Source organism: Mustelus asterias, chromosome 9 (genome assembly GCF_964213995.1).
Source record: "Mustelus asterias chromosome 9, sMusAst1.hap1.1, whole genome shotgun sequence".
In the NCBI taxonomy this organism is placed as follows: domain Eukaryota; kingdom Metazoa; phylum Chordata; class Chondrichthyes; order Carcharhiniformes; family Triakidae; genus Mustelus; species Mustelus asterias.
The window spans coordinates 67,609,329-67,630,113 of record NC_135809.1 but is presented as its reverse complement, the minus strand read 5'-3'; the positions used below and the strand labels follow the sequence as shown (position 1 = coordinate 67,630,113).

Here is a 20,785-nt window from a genome sequence, read left to right as displayed (position 1 = left end):
CCCTCAAGCTTGCCCTGCCATTCAGTAATGATCATTCATGGTTGATCTGATTTTAACCTCAACTTCACATTCCTGCCTACATCAGAAACCTTGCACTCCTTTGCTTATCAAGAATCTATCTGCCTCAGCCTTAAGGATATTCAATGATTCTCCCTCCCTGTTGAGGAAGAGAATTCCAAAGTTTCAAAACCCTCTGTTGTACAGCTTTAATTTAAACACCCTCCAAGCATTCCAGTTTAATGAGACAAACAAGGACAGTAATTCAACAATTTCTTTATTTAACACTTATAGTACCAACTCAAACATAAACAGTTGCAACCCATTAACTCTTTACTGAACTTTAACTCTAACTGAACATCAACTTTAACTATTTAACTGAAAATAGACACTACCGAGTTTAGGAAAACCTTGGCCACGAAATATCCTTGATGTAGAATCTATCTATCTTCTCCTTCTCTGACGCTTACATTTCTTGCGATGGTTGGTCTCTTTGCGTTATCGCTGCCTAGCAAAGAACTGCATGTCTCTTTATCCACAATTCTCCACTCGCTTCTGGAAGATTCTCTGTCATCCAGCCAACTGCATAGCCAGAAATTGATCGCATGTCTCGAACATCCAATGAAATTACTTTTGAACAACGCCATTACACTTAGTTCAAACTGCATACTTCATACGTATAAAAGCCGTAAAAATCGGAGATGCAATGTCTGGGTCAATGTGGACAAAATCCCTGATCTGACCAACACAGGAAGCTAAAGATCACCGCTCCCAAACCAGAGCCTCTTTACAACCTACATCTGATTTTAATCTATAAGTTGACCAAAAATTCTAGCATGCTTAGCTCTCAGCCAGAATAGCCATTTTAAAGCCACTATTGCCATTATTGTTGTTAAATTATTGTTGCAGCTGTTCTTTCTCCTTCCACACCTCTGAGGGGAAAAAACATTTCCTCATCTCTGTCCTAAATGGGAGAACCCCTATTTTGAAACAGTGACCCTGAGTTCTCGAGTCCCCCACAAAATGAAGCATCATTTCTGTATCCACCCATCTGGACATTAAAGGTTTCAATCAATTTGCCACTTACTCTTCCAAACTCCAGCAGATAAAAACCTAGCCTGTCCAGCCTTCCTCATAAGGCAGCCTCCCATTCCACGCATTAATCTAGTAAACCTTCTCTGAACTGCTTCTAATGTATTTATATCCTTCCTTAAATAGGAGTCCAATATTGTACATAGTACTCCAGATGTGACGCCAGTGTCCTGTACAACAACTTAAGCATAACTTCCCTTATCTTATATTCAATTCTCCTTGCAGTGAACAATAACATTCTGTTAGCTTTGCTAATTACTTGCTTTACCTGTACTAACCAGTTATGATTCATGCATTAGGACATCCAGATCAGGGTGCATCTCTGAACTCTGTGATATCTCACTGCTCAGGTAAAATGTTTTTTTATTCCTGCCAAAATGGACAGCCTCAGATTTTCCCACATTTTATTCGGTTTGCCAGATCTTTGACCACTCACTGAACCTATTTGTAACCTCCTTATGTCCTCTTCACAACTTAGTTTCCAACATATCTTTGTGTCATCAGCAAATTTAGCAACCACTCCATTGATTCTTTCATCCATGTTGTTTCTATAAATTGCAAAAAGTTGAGGCCCCAGCACTGATCCCTGTGGCACATCACTCATCACTTTCTGCCAAAGAGAAATAAAAACATTTATGCCTGCTCTCTGTTTCCTATCCATGGCAAAATGTTACCCCCTACACTATGAGCTTTTATTTTCAGCACTAACCTTTGATGAGGTACCTTTTAAAATGCCTTCTGAAAAAATTCAGTGCAGTACAACCACCAGTTCCCCATTATCCACCACATCTGTTACTTCTTCAGATAACTCCAATAAGTTTGTTAAACATGATTTCCCTTTCCAAAAAACCATGTTGACCCTGCCTGATTACCTTGAATTTATCCAAGCGCTGTTACAAGTCTTAGAACCATAGGAAATTACAGCTCAGAAACAGGCCTTTTGGCCCTTCTTGTCTGTGCCGAACCATTATTTGCCTATTCCCACTGACTTGCACTTGGACCATATCCCTCCACACCCCTCTCATCCATGAACCCGTCCAAGTTTTTCTTAAATGTTAAAAGTGACCCCGCATTTACCACTTTATCCGGCAGCTCATTCCACACTCCCACCACTCTCTGCGTGAAGAAGCTCCCCCTAATTTTCCCTTTAAACTTTTCTGCATTCACCCTTAACCCATGCCCTCTGGTTTTTTTCTCCCCTAGCCTCAGCGGAAAAAGCCTGCTTGCATTCACTCTATCTATACCCATCAAAATCTTATAAACCTCTATCAAATCTCCCCTCAATCTTCTACGCTCCAGGGAATAAAGTCCCAACCTATTCAATCTCTCTCTGGAACACAGCTTCTCAAGTCCCAGCAACATCCTTGTGAACCTTCTCTGCACCCTTTCAACCTTATTTACATCCTTCCTGTAACTAGGTGACCAAAACTGTACACAATACTCCAAATTCGGCCTCACCAGTGCCTTATATAACCTTACCATAACACTCCAACTTTTATACTCGATACTCCGATTTATAAAGGCCAATGTACCAAAGGCACTCTTTACGACTCTATCCACCTGTGACGTCACTTTAAGGGAATTCTGTACATAGAACATAGAACAGTACAGCACAGAACAGGCCCTTCGGCCCACGATGTTGTGCCGAGCTTTATCTGAAACCAAGATCAAGCTATCCCACTCCCTATCATCCTGGTGTGCTCCATGTGCCTATCCAATAACCGCTTAAATGTTCCTAAAGTGTCTGACTCCACTATCACTGCAGGCAGTCCATTCCACACCCCAACCACTCTCTGCGTAAAGAACCTACCTCTGATATCCTTCCTATATCTCCCACCACGAACCCTATAGTTATCATAGAAATCATAGAAACCCTACAGTACAGAAAGAGGCCATTCGGCCCATCGAGTCTGCACCGACCACAATCCCACCCAGGCCCTACCCCCATATCCCTACATATTTTACCCACGAATCCCTCTAATCTATGCATCCCAGGACACTAAGGGGCAATTTTTAGCATAGCCAATCAACCTAACCCGCACATCTTTGGATTGTGGGAGGAAACCGGAGCTCCCGGAGGAAACCCACGCAGACACGAGGAGAATGTGCAAACTCCACACAGACAGTGACCCAAGCCGGGAATCGAACCCAGGTCCCTGGAGCTGTGAAGCAGCAGTGCTAACCACTGTGCTACCGTGCCGCCCTTGTAATAGCTCCATCCACCCGAGGAAATAGTCTTTCAACGTTCACTCTATCTATCCCCTTCATCATTCTATAAACCTCTATTAAGTCTCCCTTCAGCCTCCTCCGTTCCAGAGAGAACAGCCCTAGCTCCCTCAACCTCTCCTCATAAGACCTACCCTCCAAACCAGGCAGCATCCTGGTAAATCTCCTCTGCACTCTTTCCAGCGCTTCCACATCCTTCCGATAGTGAGGTGACCAGAACTGCACACAATACTCCAAATGTGGTCTCACCAAGGCCCTGTACAGTTGCAGCATAACCCCACGGCTCTTAAACTCCAACCCCCTGTTAATAAAAGCTAACACACTATAGGCCTTCTTCACAGCTCTATCCACTTGAGTGGCAACCTTTAGAGATCTGTGGATATGAACCCCAAGATCTCTCTGTTCCTCCACAGTCTTCAGAACCCTACCTTTGACCCTGTAATCCACATTTAAATTTGTCCTACCAAAATGAATCACCTCACATTTATCAGGGTTAAACTCCATTTGCCATTTTTCAGCCCAGCTTTGCATCCTATCTATGTCTCTTTGCAGCCTACAACAGCCCTCCACCTCATCCACTACTCCACCAATCTTGGTGTCATCAGCAAATTTACTGATCCACCCTTCAGCCCCCTCCTCTAAGTCATTAATAAAAATCACAAAGAGCAGAGGACCAAGCACTGATCCCTGCGGCACTCCGCTAGCAACCTACCTCCAATCTGAAAAATTTCCATCGACCACCACCCTCTGTCTTTGATCAGACAGCCAGTTACCTATCCAATCGGCCAACTTTCCCTCTATCCCACACCTCCTCACTTTCATCATAAGCCGCCCATGGGGGACCTTATCAAATGCCTTACTAAAATCCATGTATATGACATCAACTGCCCTACCTTCATCAACACACTTAGTTACCTCCTCAAAAAATTCTATCAAATTTGTGAGGCACGACTTGCCCTTCACGAATCCGTGCTGACTATCCCGGATTAATCCGCATCTTTCTAAATGGTCGTAAATCCCATCTCTAAGGACCTTTTCCATCAATTTACCAACCACCGAAGTAAGACTAACCGGTCTATAATTACCAGGGTCATTTCTATTCCCTTTCTTAAACAGAGGAACAACATTTGCCATTCTCCAGTCCTCTGGCACCATCCCCGTGGACAGCGAGGACCCAAAGATCAGAGCCAAAAGCTCTGCAATCTCATCCCTTGCCTCCCAAAGAATCCTAGGATACATTTCATCAGGCCCAGGGGACTTATCAACCTTCAGTTTATTCAAAACTGCCAGGACATCCTCCCTCCGAACATCTACTTCCTCCAGCCTATTAGCCTGTAACACCTTCTCTTCCTCAAAAACATGGCCCCTCTCCTTGGTGAACACTGATGAAAAGTATTCATTCATCACCTCGCCTATCTCTACTGACTCCATACACAAGTTCCCACTACTGTCCTTGACCGGCCCTAACCTCACCCTGGTCATTCTTTTATTCCTCACATAAGAGTAAAAAGCCTTGGGGGGTTTTCCTTGATCCGACCCGCCAAGGACTTCTCGTGTCCCCTCCTAGCTCTCCTAAGCCCCTTTTTCAGCTCATTCCTTGCTAACTTGTAACCCTCAATCGAGCCATCTGAACCTTGTTTCCTCATCCCTACATAAGCTTCCCTCTTCCTTTTCACAAGACATTCCACCTCTTTCGTGAACCATGGTTCCCTCACTCGGCCATTTCCTCCCTGCCTGACAGGGACATACCTATCAAGGACACCCAGTATTTGTTCCTTGAAAAAGTTCCACTTTTCATTAGTTCCTTTCTCTGACAGTTTCTGTTCCCAATTTATGCCTCCTAATTCTTGCCTAATCGCATCATAATTACCTCTCCCCCAATTGTAAACCCTGCCCTGCCGTACGGCCCTATCCCTCTCCATTGCAATAACAAAAGACACCGAATTGTGGTCACTATCTCCAAAGTGCTCTCCCACAACCAAATCTAACTCTTGGCCCGGTTCATTTCCCAGTACCAAATCCACTGTGGCCTCACCTCTTGTCGGCCTATCCACATATTGTGTCAGGAAACCCTCCTGCGCACACTGCACAAAAACTGCCCCATCCGAACTATTTGACCTACAAAGGTTCCAATCAATATTTGGAAAGTTAAAGTCCCCCATGACAACTACCCTGTGACCCCCACACATATCCATAATCTGCTTAGCAATTTCTTCCTCCACATCTCTATTACTATTTGGGGGCCTATAGTAAACTCCTAACAACGTGACCGCTCCTTTCCTATTTCTAACCTCAGCCCATATTACCTCAGTGTGCAGATCCCCCTCGAAGTGCCTTTCCGCAGCCGTTAAACTATCTTTGATTAACAATGCCACTCCTCCACCTCTTTTACCAGCTTCCCTACACTTAGTGAAACATCTATACCCCGGAACGTCCAACAACCATTCCTGTCCTTGTTCTACCCACGTCTCCGTAATGGCCACAACATCGTAGTCCCAAGTACCAATCCACGCCCCAAGTTCATCTACCTTGTTCCGGATGCTCCTTGCATTGAAGTAGACACATTTCAACCCACCTTCCTGTCTACCGGTACCCACCCTTGACCCTGATACCTTCCCCAATACCTCACCACCCTCACTGACTTCTGGACTACAACTCCTTTTCCCACTCCCCTGACAAATTAGTTTAAACCCCCCTGAAGAGCCGTAACAAATTTCCCTCCTCGGATATTGGTGCCCCTCTGGTTCAGGTGTACCCCGTCCTGTTTGTACAGGTCCCACCTTCCCCAGAATGTGTTCCAATTATCCACGTATCTGAAGCCCTCCCTCCTACACCATCCCTGCAACCACATGTTTAACTGTACCACATGTACCTGTATTCCCAGATCCCTCTGTTCAACTGCACTCTTCAGAGTCCTACCATTTACCCTGTACGTTCTACTTGGGTTTGTCCTTCCAATGTGCAATATCTCCTCCTTGAATGGCGAATGTTGTTCCTCTGTTTAAGAAAGGGAATAGAAATGACCCTGGTAATTATAGACCGGTTAGTCTTACTTCGGTGGTTGGTAAATTGATGGAAAGGGTCCTTAGGGATGGGATTTACGACCATTTAGAAAGATGCGGATTAATCCGAGATAGTCAGCACGGATTCGTGAAGGGCAAGTCGTGCCTCACAAATTTGATAGAATTTTTTGAGGAGGTAACTAAGTGTGTTGATGAAGGTAGGGCAGTTGATGTCATATACATGGATTTTAGTAAGGCGTTTGATAAGGTCCCCCATGGTCGGCTTATGATGAAAGTGAGGAGGTGTGGGATAGAGGGAAAGTTGGCCGATTGGATAGGTAACTAGCTGTCTGACCGAAGACAGAGGGTGGTGGTCGATGGAAAATTTTCGGATTGGAGGCAGGTTGCTAGCGGTGTGCCGCAGGGATCAGTGCTTGGTCCTCTGCTCTTTGTGATTTTTATTAATGACTTAGAGGAGGGGGCTGAAGGGTGGATCAGTAAATTTGCTGATGACACCAAGATTGGTGGAGTAGTGGATGAGGTGGAGGGCTGTTGTAGGCTGCAAAGAGACATAGATAGGATGCAAAGCTGGGCTGAAAAATGGCAAATGGAGTTTAACCCTGATAAATGTGAGGTGATTCATTTTGGTAGGACAAATTTAAATGTGGATTACAGGGTCAAAGGTAGGGTTCTGAAGACTGTGGAGGAACAGAGAGATCTTGGGGTCCATATCCACAGGTCTCTAAAGGTTGCCAGTCAAGTGGATAGAGCTGTGAAGAAGGCCTATCGTGTGTTAGCTTTTATTAACAGGGGGTTTGAGTTTAAGAGCCGTGGGGTTATGCTGCAACTGTACAGGACCTTGGTGAGACCACATTTGGAATATTGTGTGCAGTTCTGGTCACCTCACTATAAGAAGGATGTGGAAGCGCTGGAAAGAGTGCAGAGGAGATTTACCAGGATGCTGCCTGGTTTGGAGGGTAGGTCATATGAGGAAAGGTTGAGGGAGCTAGGGCTGTTCTCTCTGGAGCGGAGGAGGCTGAGGGGAGACTTGATAGAGGTGTATAAAATGATGAAGGGGATAGATAGAGTGAATGTTCAAAGACTATTTCCTCGGGTGGATGGAGCTATTACAAGGGGGCATAACTATAGGGTTCGTGGTGGGAGATACAGGACGGATATCAGAGGTAGGTTCTTTACGCAGAGAGTGGTTGGGGTGTGGAATGGACTGCCTGCAGTGATAGTGGAGTCAGACACTTTAGAAACATTTAAGCGGTTATTGGATAGGCACATGGAGCACACCAGGATGATAGGGAGTGGGATAGCTTGATCTTGGTTTCAGATAAAGCTCGGCACAACATCGTGGGCCGAAGGGCCTGTTCTGTGCTGTACTGTTCTATGTTCTATGTTCTATCTCACACTTGTCTGCGTTAAATTCCATTTGCCATTTTTCAGCCCATTTTTCTAGTTGGTCCAAATCCCTCTGCAAGCTTTGAAAACCTTCCTCACTGTCCGCTACACCTCCAATCTTTGTATCATCAGCAAACTTGCTGATCCAATTTACCACATTATCATCCAGATCATTGATATCATAGAAACCCTGCAGTGCAGAAGGAGGCCATTCGGCCCATCGAATCTGCACCGACCACAATCCCACCCAGGCCCTATCCCCACATATTTACCCGCTAATCCCTCTAACCTACGCATCCCAGGACTCTAAGGGGCAATTTTTAACCTGGCCAATCAACCTAACCCGCACATCTTTGGACTGTGGGAGGAAACCGGAGCACCCGGAGGAAACCCACGCAGACACGAGGAGAATGTGCAAACTCCACACAGACAGTGACCCGAGCCGGGAATCGAACCCGGGACCCTGGAGCTGTGAAGCAGCAGTGCTAACCACTGTGCTACCGTGCCGCCCATATAGATGACAAAGAACAATGGACCCAACACCGATCCCTGCAGCACACCACTAGTCACAGGCCTCCACTCAGAGAAGCAATCCTCCACAACCACTCTCTGGCTTCTTCCATTGAGCCAGTGTCTAATCCAATTTACTACCTCCCCATGTATACCTAGCGACTGAACCTTCCTAACTAACCTCCCATGAGGGACCTTGTCAAAGGCCTTGCTGAAATCCAGGTAGACAACATCCACCGCCTTCCCTTCATCCACTTTCCTGGTAACCTCCTCGAAAAACTCTAATAGATTGGTCAAACATGACCTACCACGCACAAAGCCATGTTGACTCTCCCTAATAAGTCCCTGTCTATCCAAATATTTGTAGATCCTATCCCTTATCACACCTTCCAATAACTTGCCCACCACCGACGTCAAACTTACTGGCCTATAATTTCCCGGATTTCTTTTGGAACCTTTTTTAAACAACGGAACAACATGAGACACCATCCAATCATCCGGCACCTCCCCCGTGAATACTGACATTTTAAATATGTCTGCCAGGGCCCCTGCAAGTTCAACACTAGCTTCCCTCGAGGTCCGTGGGAATACCCTGTCTGGTCCTGGGAATTTATCCACTCTGATTTGCCTCAAGACAGCGAGCACTTCCACCCCTTTAATCTGTAAAGGTTCCATGACCTCCCTACCTGTTTGCCCTATTTCCGTAGACTCCATGCCCGTTTCCTCAGTAAATACGGATGCAAAAAAACCCATCTTTAATAATGATTTCCAGCATTTTCCAAATGACAGATGTTAAACTAACTGACCTGTAGTTTCCAGCTTTCTGTCTCCCTCACTTTTTGAATAAAGAGAGCTATGTTAGCTATTTTCCAATCTACTGGAACCTTCCCCCCAATCAAGTGAATTTTGGAAAATTGGAACCAAGACATCAACTATCTCACTAACCACTCTTTCAAGACCCGAGGAGAAAATCCATTGGGACCCAGGGACTTGTCAACCCACAGTTCCCAAAGTTTGCTCAGTCCCACTTCCTGGTAATTGTAATTTTGTTGGGTTCCTCCCTCCCTTCCATTTCCTGATTCACAGCTATTTCTGAGATAAGAAATAGGAGCTGGAGTCCCTCGAGCCTACTCTGTCATTCAGTACAATCATGATTGATCAAGTCCATTTTCTCACCTCATTTCCATATTCCTTGATTCCCCTAAAGTCCAAAAATGTGTCCGTCTCAGCCGTGAATAAACTGAAGGTCTGAGCATCCACAGCACCCTGTGTTGGAGATTCAAAGATTCACAATTCTTGGAGTTAAGAAATGCCTTCTCATCTCAGTATGAAAAGATCACCTGCTTATCCTGAGACTATGCTGCCTAATTTTAGATTCTGCACAAAGGAAAGCCTCTCAGTATCTCCCCTCTCAAGCCCCCTTAAAATCAACTCTCATGACAACTGTATAGGCCCACTGTATTCAACCTCTCATCATTGAACATCCCTCTCTTCCCAGGAACAAATCTAATGAACCTTCACTACAGTGCATCCCAAGGCAGATCTTTCCTTTGATAAGACAACCAAAATTGTTCATTGTATTCCAGGCGTAGTCACATCAATGCAAGACTTCCCCTTGTACCCGAGCTCCCTTGCAATAAAGGCTAACATACCATTTGCATTAACATTTAATAGTTTCCCATAATTTAAAAAAAATTACCAACGTAAATAATCTCACATTTTTCCACATTGTATTTCACTTGTCAGGCTAGTACCCATTCATTTAACCTGTCTATATCCCTTGGCAAAAACAAAATACTGCGGATGCTGGAATCTGAAACAGAAACAGAAAATGCTGGAAAATTTCAGCAGGTTTGACAGCATCTATGGGAAGAGAATAGAGCCAATATTTTGAGTCTAGATGACCCTTCGTCAGAGCTCTGACAAAGGGTCAGACAAATTGCTTCATCCTTTGAGTCAAAACACACAGGACAATTGATATTATACCACATGGGGTATTCAGAAAGTACTTCATTTGCACCAGTTCATTGATCACTCCCAGAGTATTTCAAAGATTAAGTATAAAACTCCTCTGTTGGTGCACTAGGTTTCAAATGGTGGGTGATACAACTCGCTAGTCAGTATTGAGCTTGGAGAGAGTGGGGTTGAGGATGGGTTGCTGTGATGTGATTTACTGAGACAACGTGCTTTCCGAGAGAAGGGGGGAAATCTTCAGACCATTTTACTGAGAGCTTTTGGTCTCCGTGCAGCATTGGCTTTATTCTATTCACAGACCGGCTGTTCATGCATGCTGCAGCACTGGTTAATAATCTGAGAGTGAAAACAAAATCATTGGAAATTTCAAAATATGAAACCTCTTCTTTTTCTTTGACACCAGGAGTTGCTGGACAGTGTGGAGGAATTTCATGAACGTAGTAAGGAGGCTTTATCTGATGAAATTCCTGATTCATCCAAGTTGCAGCTGTTGCTAGAACTTGGCTCCGGATTAGATGTGGAGTTGCAGGAACTGCCCAAACTGAAGCAGCATCTCCAACAGGCTCGCTGGCTTGATGAAGTTAACCTCACCCTCTCAGACCCTGCCAAAGTCACTCTGGATGCTATGAAGAAACTTATAGACTCTGGCATTGGTCTGGCACCACATAGCGCAGTGGAAAAGGCTATGGCTGATTTACAGGAACTCCTGACTGTGTCTGAGCGTTGGGAAGAAAAGGCCAAGGTTTGTCTACAAGCCAGGTATGATGAACAATAGTGGAGGCCATTAACATTTTTAAAATGTGTCTTGTTTAAAGATGATACAAACTGAGCTATCCTCAATGGCAGTTCCAAATGGGTACATTGGGAAATATTGTGTAAACATTGCCGCTGACATTTGAGAATCTTGCATTGGTGGGTCCAGTATTCAAAAGACAGCTAAATAGTCTTTGTTACTTCAGTGTATGTATTTAGAGGCAATTTGGCTTAATGCTGTGTCTGTCTATTCCTGATAATCCTACTCCCTCATACTGTGGGGGTACGGTCAATCCATGGACCAATAACTGTATCCATTCCTGATGTTAATCCAGTTCCCCCACTATAAATTCACTCATTTTGTGGGTTGATGACTACCTGTTTCTCACATTAATCCAGTTCTCTCATACTGTGGAACTCACGCACACTGGATTTAATGACTGCATCACATCCAGGTTTGGATTGGAAAGTGTGTCAGGTTTGGGGTCGAAGAGCATTTGCTCAAATTAGCTAAACACAAAATACTGCAGATGCTGGAATCTGAAATAAAAACAGGAAAATGCTGGAAAATCTCAGCAGGTCTGACAGCATCTGTGGAGAGAGAGTAGAGCTCTGACGAAGGATCATCTAGACTTGAAATGTTTGCTCTACTCGCTGTCCACAGATGCTGTCAGATCTGCTGAGATTTTCCAGCATTTTTCTGTTTTTGCTCAAATTAGCTGTTAGCTGAAGTTGAAACTCATGGAATTGAAGACTAGCTATTGACCTGGTTAGGAAGTTGGTTGAGTGAAAGGCAACAGATAATGAGCAGGTACCCCAAGGTAGGAATGTGACTGGCAGTGTCTTGGAGGCCTCAACCATTCAGCAAATGTATTGATAAGTGAAATGATGGGATAGTAAGCTATTTATCCAAATTTACTAATGCCACAAAGATGGGCAGCACTGTAAGCCATGTAAAATTACAAAGTCATTGATAGATAAATAAATGAACAAAACTGTGGCACATGGAATTCAATATAAACAAGTATGAAGCTAGCTACTTTGGATCTTAAAAAAAGAATAGAATGTGGTACTTTCTCAATGGTGAAAAGCTTGGAACAGTGGAGATCCAAAGAGACTTGGGGATCCTGGTAAGTAGATCAGAACAATATTATGAACGAGTGCAGAAAAAAACAAAATGGCTAACAGAATGCTGGCCTTTAAATCTAGAAGAATAGAATGTAAAGGGATAGAAGTCATACTTTAGCTATATAAAAGCGATCACACAAACTACGGATGTATTCACTAGAATTCAGAAGATGAAGGGATAATTTGATTGAGGTTTTCAAAATATTATGGGAACAGAGAATTTTCTTTGATTTTGTTTGTGCATTGCTGGCTAGGCCAGCATTTATTGCCCATCTCTAATTGCCCTCGAGAAGGTGGTGGTGAGCTATTGCCTTGAGCTGATGCAGTCCATGTGCTGTTAGGGAGGGAGTTCTAGGATATAACACTGTAAAGGCACAGCAATATAGATCCAAGTCATGATGCTGTGTGACTTGGAGATGAAGTTGTAGGTGGTGTTCCCATGTATCTACTCACCATCCTTCCAGGTGGATAGATTGGGAGAAACTAACTCTGAATGTGTGTGTATGTAGAACTAAGGTGCATGGACCAAAAATTAGAGCCAGAGCTTTCAGACTCCTAGTGAAACTAATAAACATTTCTTCTTGCTAAGGGTGGTGGAATTGCGAGTTCCTACCCAAACAGCAATTCGCTTCTAAAACTACCATCCAAAGGGATTAAGGGAATGTGGGTCAAAGGCCCTTATGAAGTTGATTGGCAACCAGCCATGATTTCATTGAATAGTGGAACATGTTCGAGGGGCTAAATGGCCTACTCCTGTTCATATGTTTGAGTTTGTGAGATGGGTTAGCCTGAGTTTGTCTTTGAGAGGTTAAAGCCTAGCTTTGTTTTGAGGGGACATTCAGGTGTGAGAGGGCCACGTTCCGGTTGTGTGAGAGGGCGAGCCGTGTGAGAGGTCTGTGAGGAGGGGGCTCAACATTGGGGATCTCTGAGGGGTGACCACGTTGAGGGCCTGTGAGAGAGCCACAATTGTCTTTGGGAACAAGTCTGGGGTTAGGGTTTGAGAAAGTGTGAGAATCTGGTTTTGAATTTGTATTTGAGAGTAAATTTGTCTTATTTTAAGCTGACCGTGGCACTGTTTATATTTTCTTTGCAGGCCAAGGCATGGTATGGCGTCTCTGGATGGTATTGTAAATGAGGCAAAGAATATTCCTGCATATTTGCCTAATGTGCTGGTTCTTAAGGAAGCTCTGCAGAAAGCCAAAGACTGGATGGCCAAAGTAGAAGCTATTCAGGCAGGTTTGAGACATTTGAACTGTTCAGTACGTAGTGGAAAGTGATCAATTCAGGTCTATAAGCTTTCACTAATTTGTGAAGATTGTCCAAACTTCCATTTCCTGGCCAAATCAAAAATATATGTTGGTGAATGCAGATGGTAGACCAGGTCCACACCATCTTTCTCATGACACTGAACAAGCGCAGTGACTAAATTTAGTTTGCTAAATGGGTTTGTGTTCCTTATAGGTAAGGACTGGAAAGTAGTTGAGGCAGCTGAATGAATAGTCTCAGTCTTAGTGATAAAGGGGATCCTCCCACTTGTTGTTGGAGGAGCAAGAGGGGACAACTGTTAACATTAATAAGCCAGGGGAGTTATCCTTGCATGCCAGGATACTCCTGGGGCAGTGGATGGTTTTGGCAGCATAGGATTTTACAGCTAGGTCTGATGAGGGATGGCTAAGGCAGTTGTGAGATATATACTCTCAGGTCTGTGCTCCATGGACATGATGGTGAACATGATGTGGAGATGCCGGCGTTGGACTGGGGTAAACACAGTAAGAAGTCTAACAACACCAGGTTAAAGTCCAATGCTACCAAATAAACCTGTTGGACTTTAACCTGGTGTTGTTGGACTTTAACCTGGTGTTGTTGGACTTTAACCTGGTGTTGTTAGACTTCTTACTATGATGGTGAAGTCAGGGGCTGCACCAGGTGGAGCAACCAGTTTTGGAGAGAGTTAGGGTCTTTTACAAAGGATGTCGAAGCAAATCACACAACTTTTCAGCCTGCTGTCTTCCTCTGAGCAAATGCAGCAAAGACTTCCATGCCACAGTTGAGCTCATGTACACCAGGTGATGCTTAACATGAAAGTTGACCACCATGGCCCAAATCATTGTCTTACGAGACAGAAAGCTGCTTTATTATTGTTGAATTTTGAGGGTGGGATTTGAGGACAGGAAAGGACCATGGCTGATGACAGTAAGTGGAAGGAGAAGAAATGTCAGAGAGGGGTGAAGAAACATTGATATCAAAGTAACCACTTTCGCCTGAAGCAGCAGCTGAAATGCACACTCAAAAGGCACAAAAAGAATTTGGCTTCAATATTTTTGGCAAAGATTAGGGGAGAGCTGACCTTATGAACAGAACTCTAGGAAAAGACTGCACTGACCTGATCAGTTGAATGGCCTCCTGTGATGTATATGTTTCTGTTTCTATACAAGTGTTTGAGGCTCATCTGAAAATGTTGGTAAGAAAAACACAGAATGATGCAAGTTACTGTTTTATGCAAGACCCCTAACAGGATACATTTTCTATTCTTTACTTGTATTTTGAGATACTACATATGATTTTTGTAGGTTGTATGTACGCGTGTCAGTAATTAGAAAAGGGACAAAAGATGAGCTCAATTATGGCTCCAAGCTTGGAGCAGGTCTGAAATCTCACCTTCCCCTTGTCCTTAGTGGAAGTCCAAGGTGGCTTACTCAAAAGGGATGCCATTTCTGGGTACTTCTCCAGTTCTTTATTTCTTATAGCAGATACTGTCTTGTCTTCACAGTGGGGAAACAGTCTTTGAAATGTCTTAATGTAATATTTTTTGATATGTATAGAAGGGATCTTACAACGCCTATCTAGACCAGCTAGAAAGTTTACTAGCAAGAGGGCGTCCAATCCCAGTACGACTTGATCCCCTTCCGCAAGTGGAATCCCAAGTGACAGCTGCTCGAGCCTGGAGAGAACGTACTGCCAGAACCTTCCTGAAGAAAAACTCTACCTACACATTGTTACAAGTAAGGCTTTAGAAAATCATCTTCCCTTGCTGTTATACCTTGGAATTGGTGATGTCAGACTAATTAATAAAAGGTAGTTAAATGGCAGGAAGACAGGTGGCGGGCATTCTATAACAGCTTGTGCTCAAACTGTTCCTAAAAGTCCCAAAGTGCTTCACACGATTGGAAGTGGAGTGAGAGGGAGAGAGAGATTGTCACTCACTAGGCTACAGTCAGAAGATCAAAGGGCCCAGTTCAACCCAGGATGCAGAAAGAAATTGCAACGCTGATTTGGCCAAAGCCACAGAAGGATTTGTATATAATGTTGGCTATTTTGAAATCAGTGTGTTAATGGATAGTAAACTAATATGGGATGGTGAGGACTAGACAAGTAGAATGTAGATGATGAAATTCTGGTTCATTTGGAGGTTTAAAGGCATTTGGGAAGTTGAGCTTGGAGAATGTGGGTGGCAGTGGGGATTGTGATAATAACTGTGGAAACATAGTTACTGTGATGACCACGTCATGTGGTTTCATTTTGAGTGAGCACAACAGAAAATAGGAATAAACAGGTAATTTTCAGGTTGGCATGGTGTGTCTAGTGGAATATGGCAAGGATTTGTGCATGGGGCTCAGTTATTCACAATCTATGTCACTGATTTGGATGTAGGGACCAAAATATTTCCAAGTTTGTTGATGACACAAAACTTGGTGGGAGTTGAGGAGGATGCAAAGAGGCTTCAAAAGGAGCTTCAAAGAGGCTTCAGATAGGCTACATGAGTGGGCAAGAACATGACAGATTGAATATAATGTGGAAAATTGTGAAGTTATCCACTTGGTCGGAAAGACAGAAATGCAGAATATTTATTAAATAGCGTGAAATTGTGAAGTATTTATTGTCCAAATGGACTTGGGTGTCCTTGTTCATATGTCACTGAAAGCTAACATGCAGGCACAGAAGGCATTTCGGAAGGTCTTGGTCTTTTTTGTAAGTGGATTTAAGCACAGTAATAAAGATATTCCACATTCCCATCTACCTCTGATTCCTTTGATTCTCTTGCCTAACGAAAATCTATCTACCTCTGCCTTAAAAATATTCAGTGACCCGGCTTCCAACACCTTCTGAGGCAGTGTCTTCCAAAGTTGTGCAACTCTTCGAGAATAAAATTGACCTAATTTCTGCACTACTAATTTTAAAACAGTGCCCCCTAGTTTCGGATACACCCACAAAAAGAAACATCTTTTCCACGTCCACCTTGTCAAGACCATTCAGGATCTTACATAATTCAATCAAGTTACCTCTGTCTTCTAAACTCCAGTAGAAATAAGCCCAGCCTGTTCAATCTCAAGACAACCCACTCATTCCGGGTATCAATCTAGTAAACCTCCTCTAAACAGCCTCCAACATGCTTATATCCTTCCTTAAATGAGACCAAAGCTGCACACTATATTGGAGATGTGGTCTCGCCCTGTATAATGATGCCTTCTTTTTAATTTAGTGCTTTTTAATTTAGTGTTTTAATTAATTAGCTAATTATATTATGCTTTTTTATATATTTTATTAGCTTTACCACCAATTTATATAATATTTTAAACATTAGGAATAAAATAGACTTAACCACTTACCAGATATTCACCAAACAGTTGGCGCCTTTCCCTGTTGTTGAGTAAGAGCCAATTCCTGCAGGGTGATAAAGGTGGGAAAACAAAAGGAAGTGAACAGCTCCCTTCCCCCCCACCCCCTCCCTTCACTACACTCCCCTACTCACCAATCTCTCGTGTTTTCACTCAGTTGCACTCCTACTCTAAGGCTGCTCTGAAGAACCCTCAATTTGAAATACACTGAATTGGGGCTTTGCACACCCCCAAACCCTTTTCAGGTAATTTAGTATTTTGAGGGTATGAGCCTTGATTCTGTGCTCAGGTCCTGGATTAAAGCTGGAACTAATGTCCCTCATATTCCAAAACAAGATTTCTGCCAACTGAGCAAACTCTGGTGCCCACTTTTCCAAAATGAAGCTGACCATATTCCACCCAAAATCCTGCATTCAGTCACCATTGGGCCCACTAAAGACAGTGTGTAGCACAGCGATATGGACTAGACACCCTTCAGTTTTCACAGTTTGTGCTGTCCGTTGTTCTCATGATATCTTGTATCTTGTCATCCTTTGATTGGTATATTCTTTCATTTGGCTTAATTGGTTTTGGTCTTTGTACTTAATTAATCTTGATCATAGAACAATGAACTATTCCATGTGTTCTCTTCGATCTCATTTTGAATACAAGCCTTTGCTATTTATATAAATCTTTCAGATATGAGCTTGTTACAATCAAAATTAGGAATTTGGTCACTGTCCGTTTATCTGATCATGAATATCTTTCTACTCGTTCTTTGCTCCATTTTGCGCTGCAAACTTAAAGCTGAATGTGTTCGTTTTAATCTTTAGTACAAAATACCTTTTCACAAACATATATATTATAAAATTGTGTGACTTTAAAGTCAGTCCTTATAATAGAAATAATAATTATTGTTAATCAGATCCGTTGCCATCTGTCCTTATCTATCGTCATGGCTGCACATATTGGAATGTAAGGCCTATTGTCTTGGTTTGCAGGATTTGTCTTAAAAATGCAAACTCCTTATTTTATGGTCAGGTTATTAAGCTTGAGGAAAATAGATATTATATAAGTTTTAAGAAACTCTCCTATCTTAATACTTATTAACTTAAAAATGTGTATGTTCAGTGTCAGTTCTGCTGATCATGGTTAATTATTTAACTTGTGGCCCAGGTACATTACTTTCAGTTAACCTGTTCTTTTGGCATATATTATGTATGTTAACATTGTTAAAGACATATTAAAAGTACATGCTGTTTTGCTGACCCTACAGAAATAAGTTCTAACATATCCTCTAAGTCATGTGCTGAACCCAAGATGGTAGTTCCTAGCTATGTTGACATGATTCACTGAAAGATGAACTAAAACAACTTGTAAGAATGACAGTAGAGATACTACAGTTGGCCCCAGTTTCTGCTGTAACCTGCCATTCAGTGACCCCCTTCTGTCTGTACAGACATCTGGTGAGGATGGAATTTGACCCAGTGGTCAAGAAGTGTCCAGACTGTGTGAGTTAATGGCAGCTGTGGAACCGTCCCTCAGGAATTAACTTCTTCAGAGCAGGAATCCAATCTCATCAAATCTATTTACTCACTGCAAATCCCAGCTGCCTGTTTTAGTGTGATCTGCATCAACTTTCTTAGTTTCCAGAATTCTGTAGTGCTGTTACACATTGCTATGAATTTAGTCTGTTTACTTCCCAACCCTTGGTGTAGGTCAAATGCCGAGAAAACTGAATATAAATGGCTCTAACTTGTCCAAGCATAGTTATCTGCTTCATTAAATTGTCAGCTACATTGCATTCATTGTTTGGCCTCATCTATGCACCCAGATCAAAAGAACATTTCCTTTGCATCCTTAAGTATTTTTGCCAAATAACAAGTGCCACAATTGAGACATTCATGGTGCAACTTGTGCAACTGCTTCCAGTAGAAAAGCGTTGGATGATACATTACCCCAGATGTAAGGTATTGTAACTGCTGTACCAGTGGGTCTCTAGCTATGTCCGTCCTATTTCAGAAAAAAATCCCTTATTTGATTAGCGAGTCCTTTTCTGAATAAAATTGTTAATTTACATCAAATCTGTCAACTCATGCCCACAAGGAATTGATTAAGACTCGCTGAATTAGTCCCAAATGGCTATATATAGTCAGCACTCCCCTTCGGGGGAGAGAGATGACTGGTGATTCAACTTGTGGATCACCATACCTCAGGTTAGGGACAAGGTTGAGATGGTGGGGCCTTTATGAAGAACCATTCCGAGTACACTCCTGCTGAACCTAAGCTGCACTTTCTATATGGTTTTAATGAACTGAAAGGTCGGTGTCTACCTGGAAGAATATATTCAAACCGGTGATCAGAATAAAACAGATATAAAAAGAGCAAGCCATTGAATACCTCAGATATGAACGAACCCCAAAGAGTATTTGTATTTCTATTAACCTGCCCCCTCAGACTAATTTATATCTGTAGCTGCCTAACAGTCATGGTGCTTTAATCAAGAACAAATGTTTCTGCGAGTGAAGCTACTTTTCAGCTCCTCATGCTCGGACATGCAGATTGGCATCGCCCGATCTTCCTGACACCAGCCGGGTGAGATTCAGACAGTGCAGCAGGACCCTGGCTCCAGCGGCAAAGCGTAAAAGAAGCGGAATGAAGAAGGACACACACCTTTTTTTACAACACTAGCTGCTGTAAAGCAAGAGAGCTTAAAATGTCCCATTGGAAATAATAGACCATGGAGAAAGTAAGTGTCTAAGGAATAGGATGTGAGGGGTCGGGAGGAGGGTAAGACATTGGGGTGAAGAAGGTGTTGGGGGAGGGTGGTGTTTGGACATCAGGATAATGTTGGGGGGGGGGGAGGTTTGAACATTGGGATGATGTCGTGGGGGTTCAGATATTGAAATTATGTGGGGAGTTTGGGAGTCGGAGGAATGGGTGGGGGTTTCAGACATGGGGGAGTGTGCGGGGTTTGGACATGAGGGGGAGTGTGCAGGGTTTGGACACGAGGGGGAATGTGCAGGGTTTGGACACGAGGGGGAGTGTGCGGGGTTTGGACATGGGGGGGGAGTGCGGGGTTTAGACACGAGGGGGAGTGTGCGGGGTTTGGACACGAGGGGGAGAGTGCGGAGTTTGGACACGGGGGGGAGTGCGGGGTTTAGACACGAGGGGGAATGTGCGGGATTTGGACACGAGGGGGAGAGTGCGGGGTTTGGACACGAGGGGGAGTGTGCGGGGTTTGGACACGAGGGGGAGAGTGTGGGGTTTGGACACGAGGGGGAGTGTGCGAGGTTTGGACATGAGGGGGAGTGTGCGAGGTTTGGACATGAGGGGGAGTGTGCAGGGTTTGGACACGAGGGGGAATGTGCAGGGTTTGGACACGAGGGGGAGTGTGCGGGGTTTGGACACGAGGGGGAGAGTGCGGGGTTTGGACACGAAGGGGAGTGTGCGGGGTTTGGACACGAGGGGGAGAGTGCGGAGTTTGGACACGAGGGGAGTGTGCAGGGTTTGGACACGAGGGGGAGAGTGCGGAGTTTGGACACGAGGGGAGTGTGCAGGGTTTGGACACGAGGGGGAGAGTGCGGAGTTTGGACACGGGGGGGGGGGGGGGGGTGCGGGGTTTAGACACGAGGGGGAGTGTGCGGGATTTGGACACGAGGGAGAGAGTGCGGGGTTTGGACACGAGGGGCGTGTGCGGGGTTTGGACACGAGGGGGAGTGTGCGGGGTTTGGACACGAGGGGCGTGTGCGGGGTTTGGACACGAGGGGAGAGTGCGGGGTTTGGACACGAGGGGGAGAGTGCGGGGTTTGGACACGAGGGGAGTGTGCGGGGTTTGGACACGAGGGGGAGAGTGCGGGGTTTGGACACGAGGGGGAGTGTGCAGGGTTTGGACACGAGGGGGAGAGTGCGGGGTTTGGACACGAGGGGAGTGTGCGGGGTTTGGACACGAGGGGAGTGTGCGGGGTTTGGACACGAGGGGGAGTGTGCGGGGTTTGGACACGAGGGGGAGTGTGCGGGGTTTGGACAGGAGGGGGAGTGTGCGGGGTTTGGACACGAGGGGCGTGTGCGGGGTTTGGACACGAGGGGAAGCGTGCGGGG

General features: G+C 44.3%; 1 protein-coding gene across 2 annotated transcripts in view; it reads left to right on the top strand.

Moving 5' to 3' along the window:
- The window catches only part of kdm5a (lysine demethylase 5A), a 323,208-nt gene that overhangs the window by 215,531 nt on the left and 86,892 nt on the right, over positions 1-20,785 (top strand). For both annotated transcript variants that reach the window (XM_078220321.1, XM_078220322.1), the window contains 3 exons: positions 10,612-10,967; positions 13,183-13,321; positions 14,912-15,091. In XM_078220321.1, the coding sequence (XP_078076447.1) occupies positions 10,612-10,967; positions 13,183-13,321; positions 14,912-15,091 (675 nt within the window). The remainder of the gene's footprint in view (positions 1-10,611; positions 10,968-13,182; positions 13,322-14,911; positions 15,092-20,785) is intronic.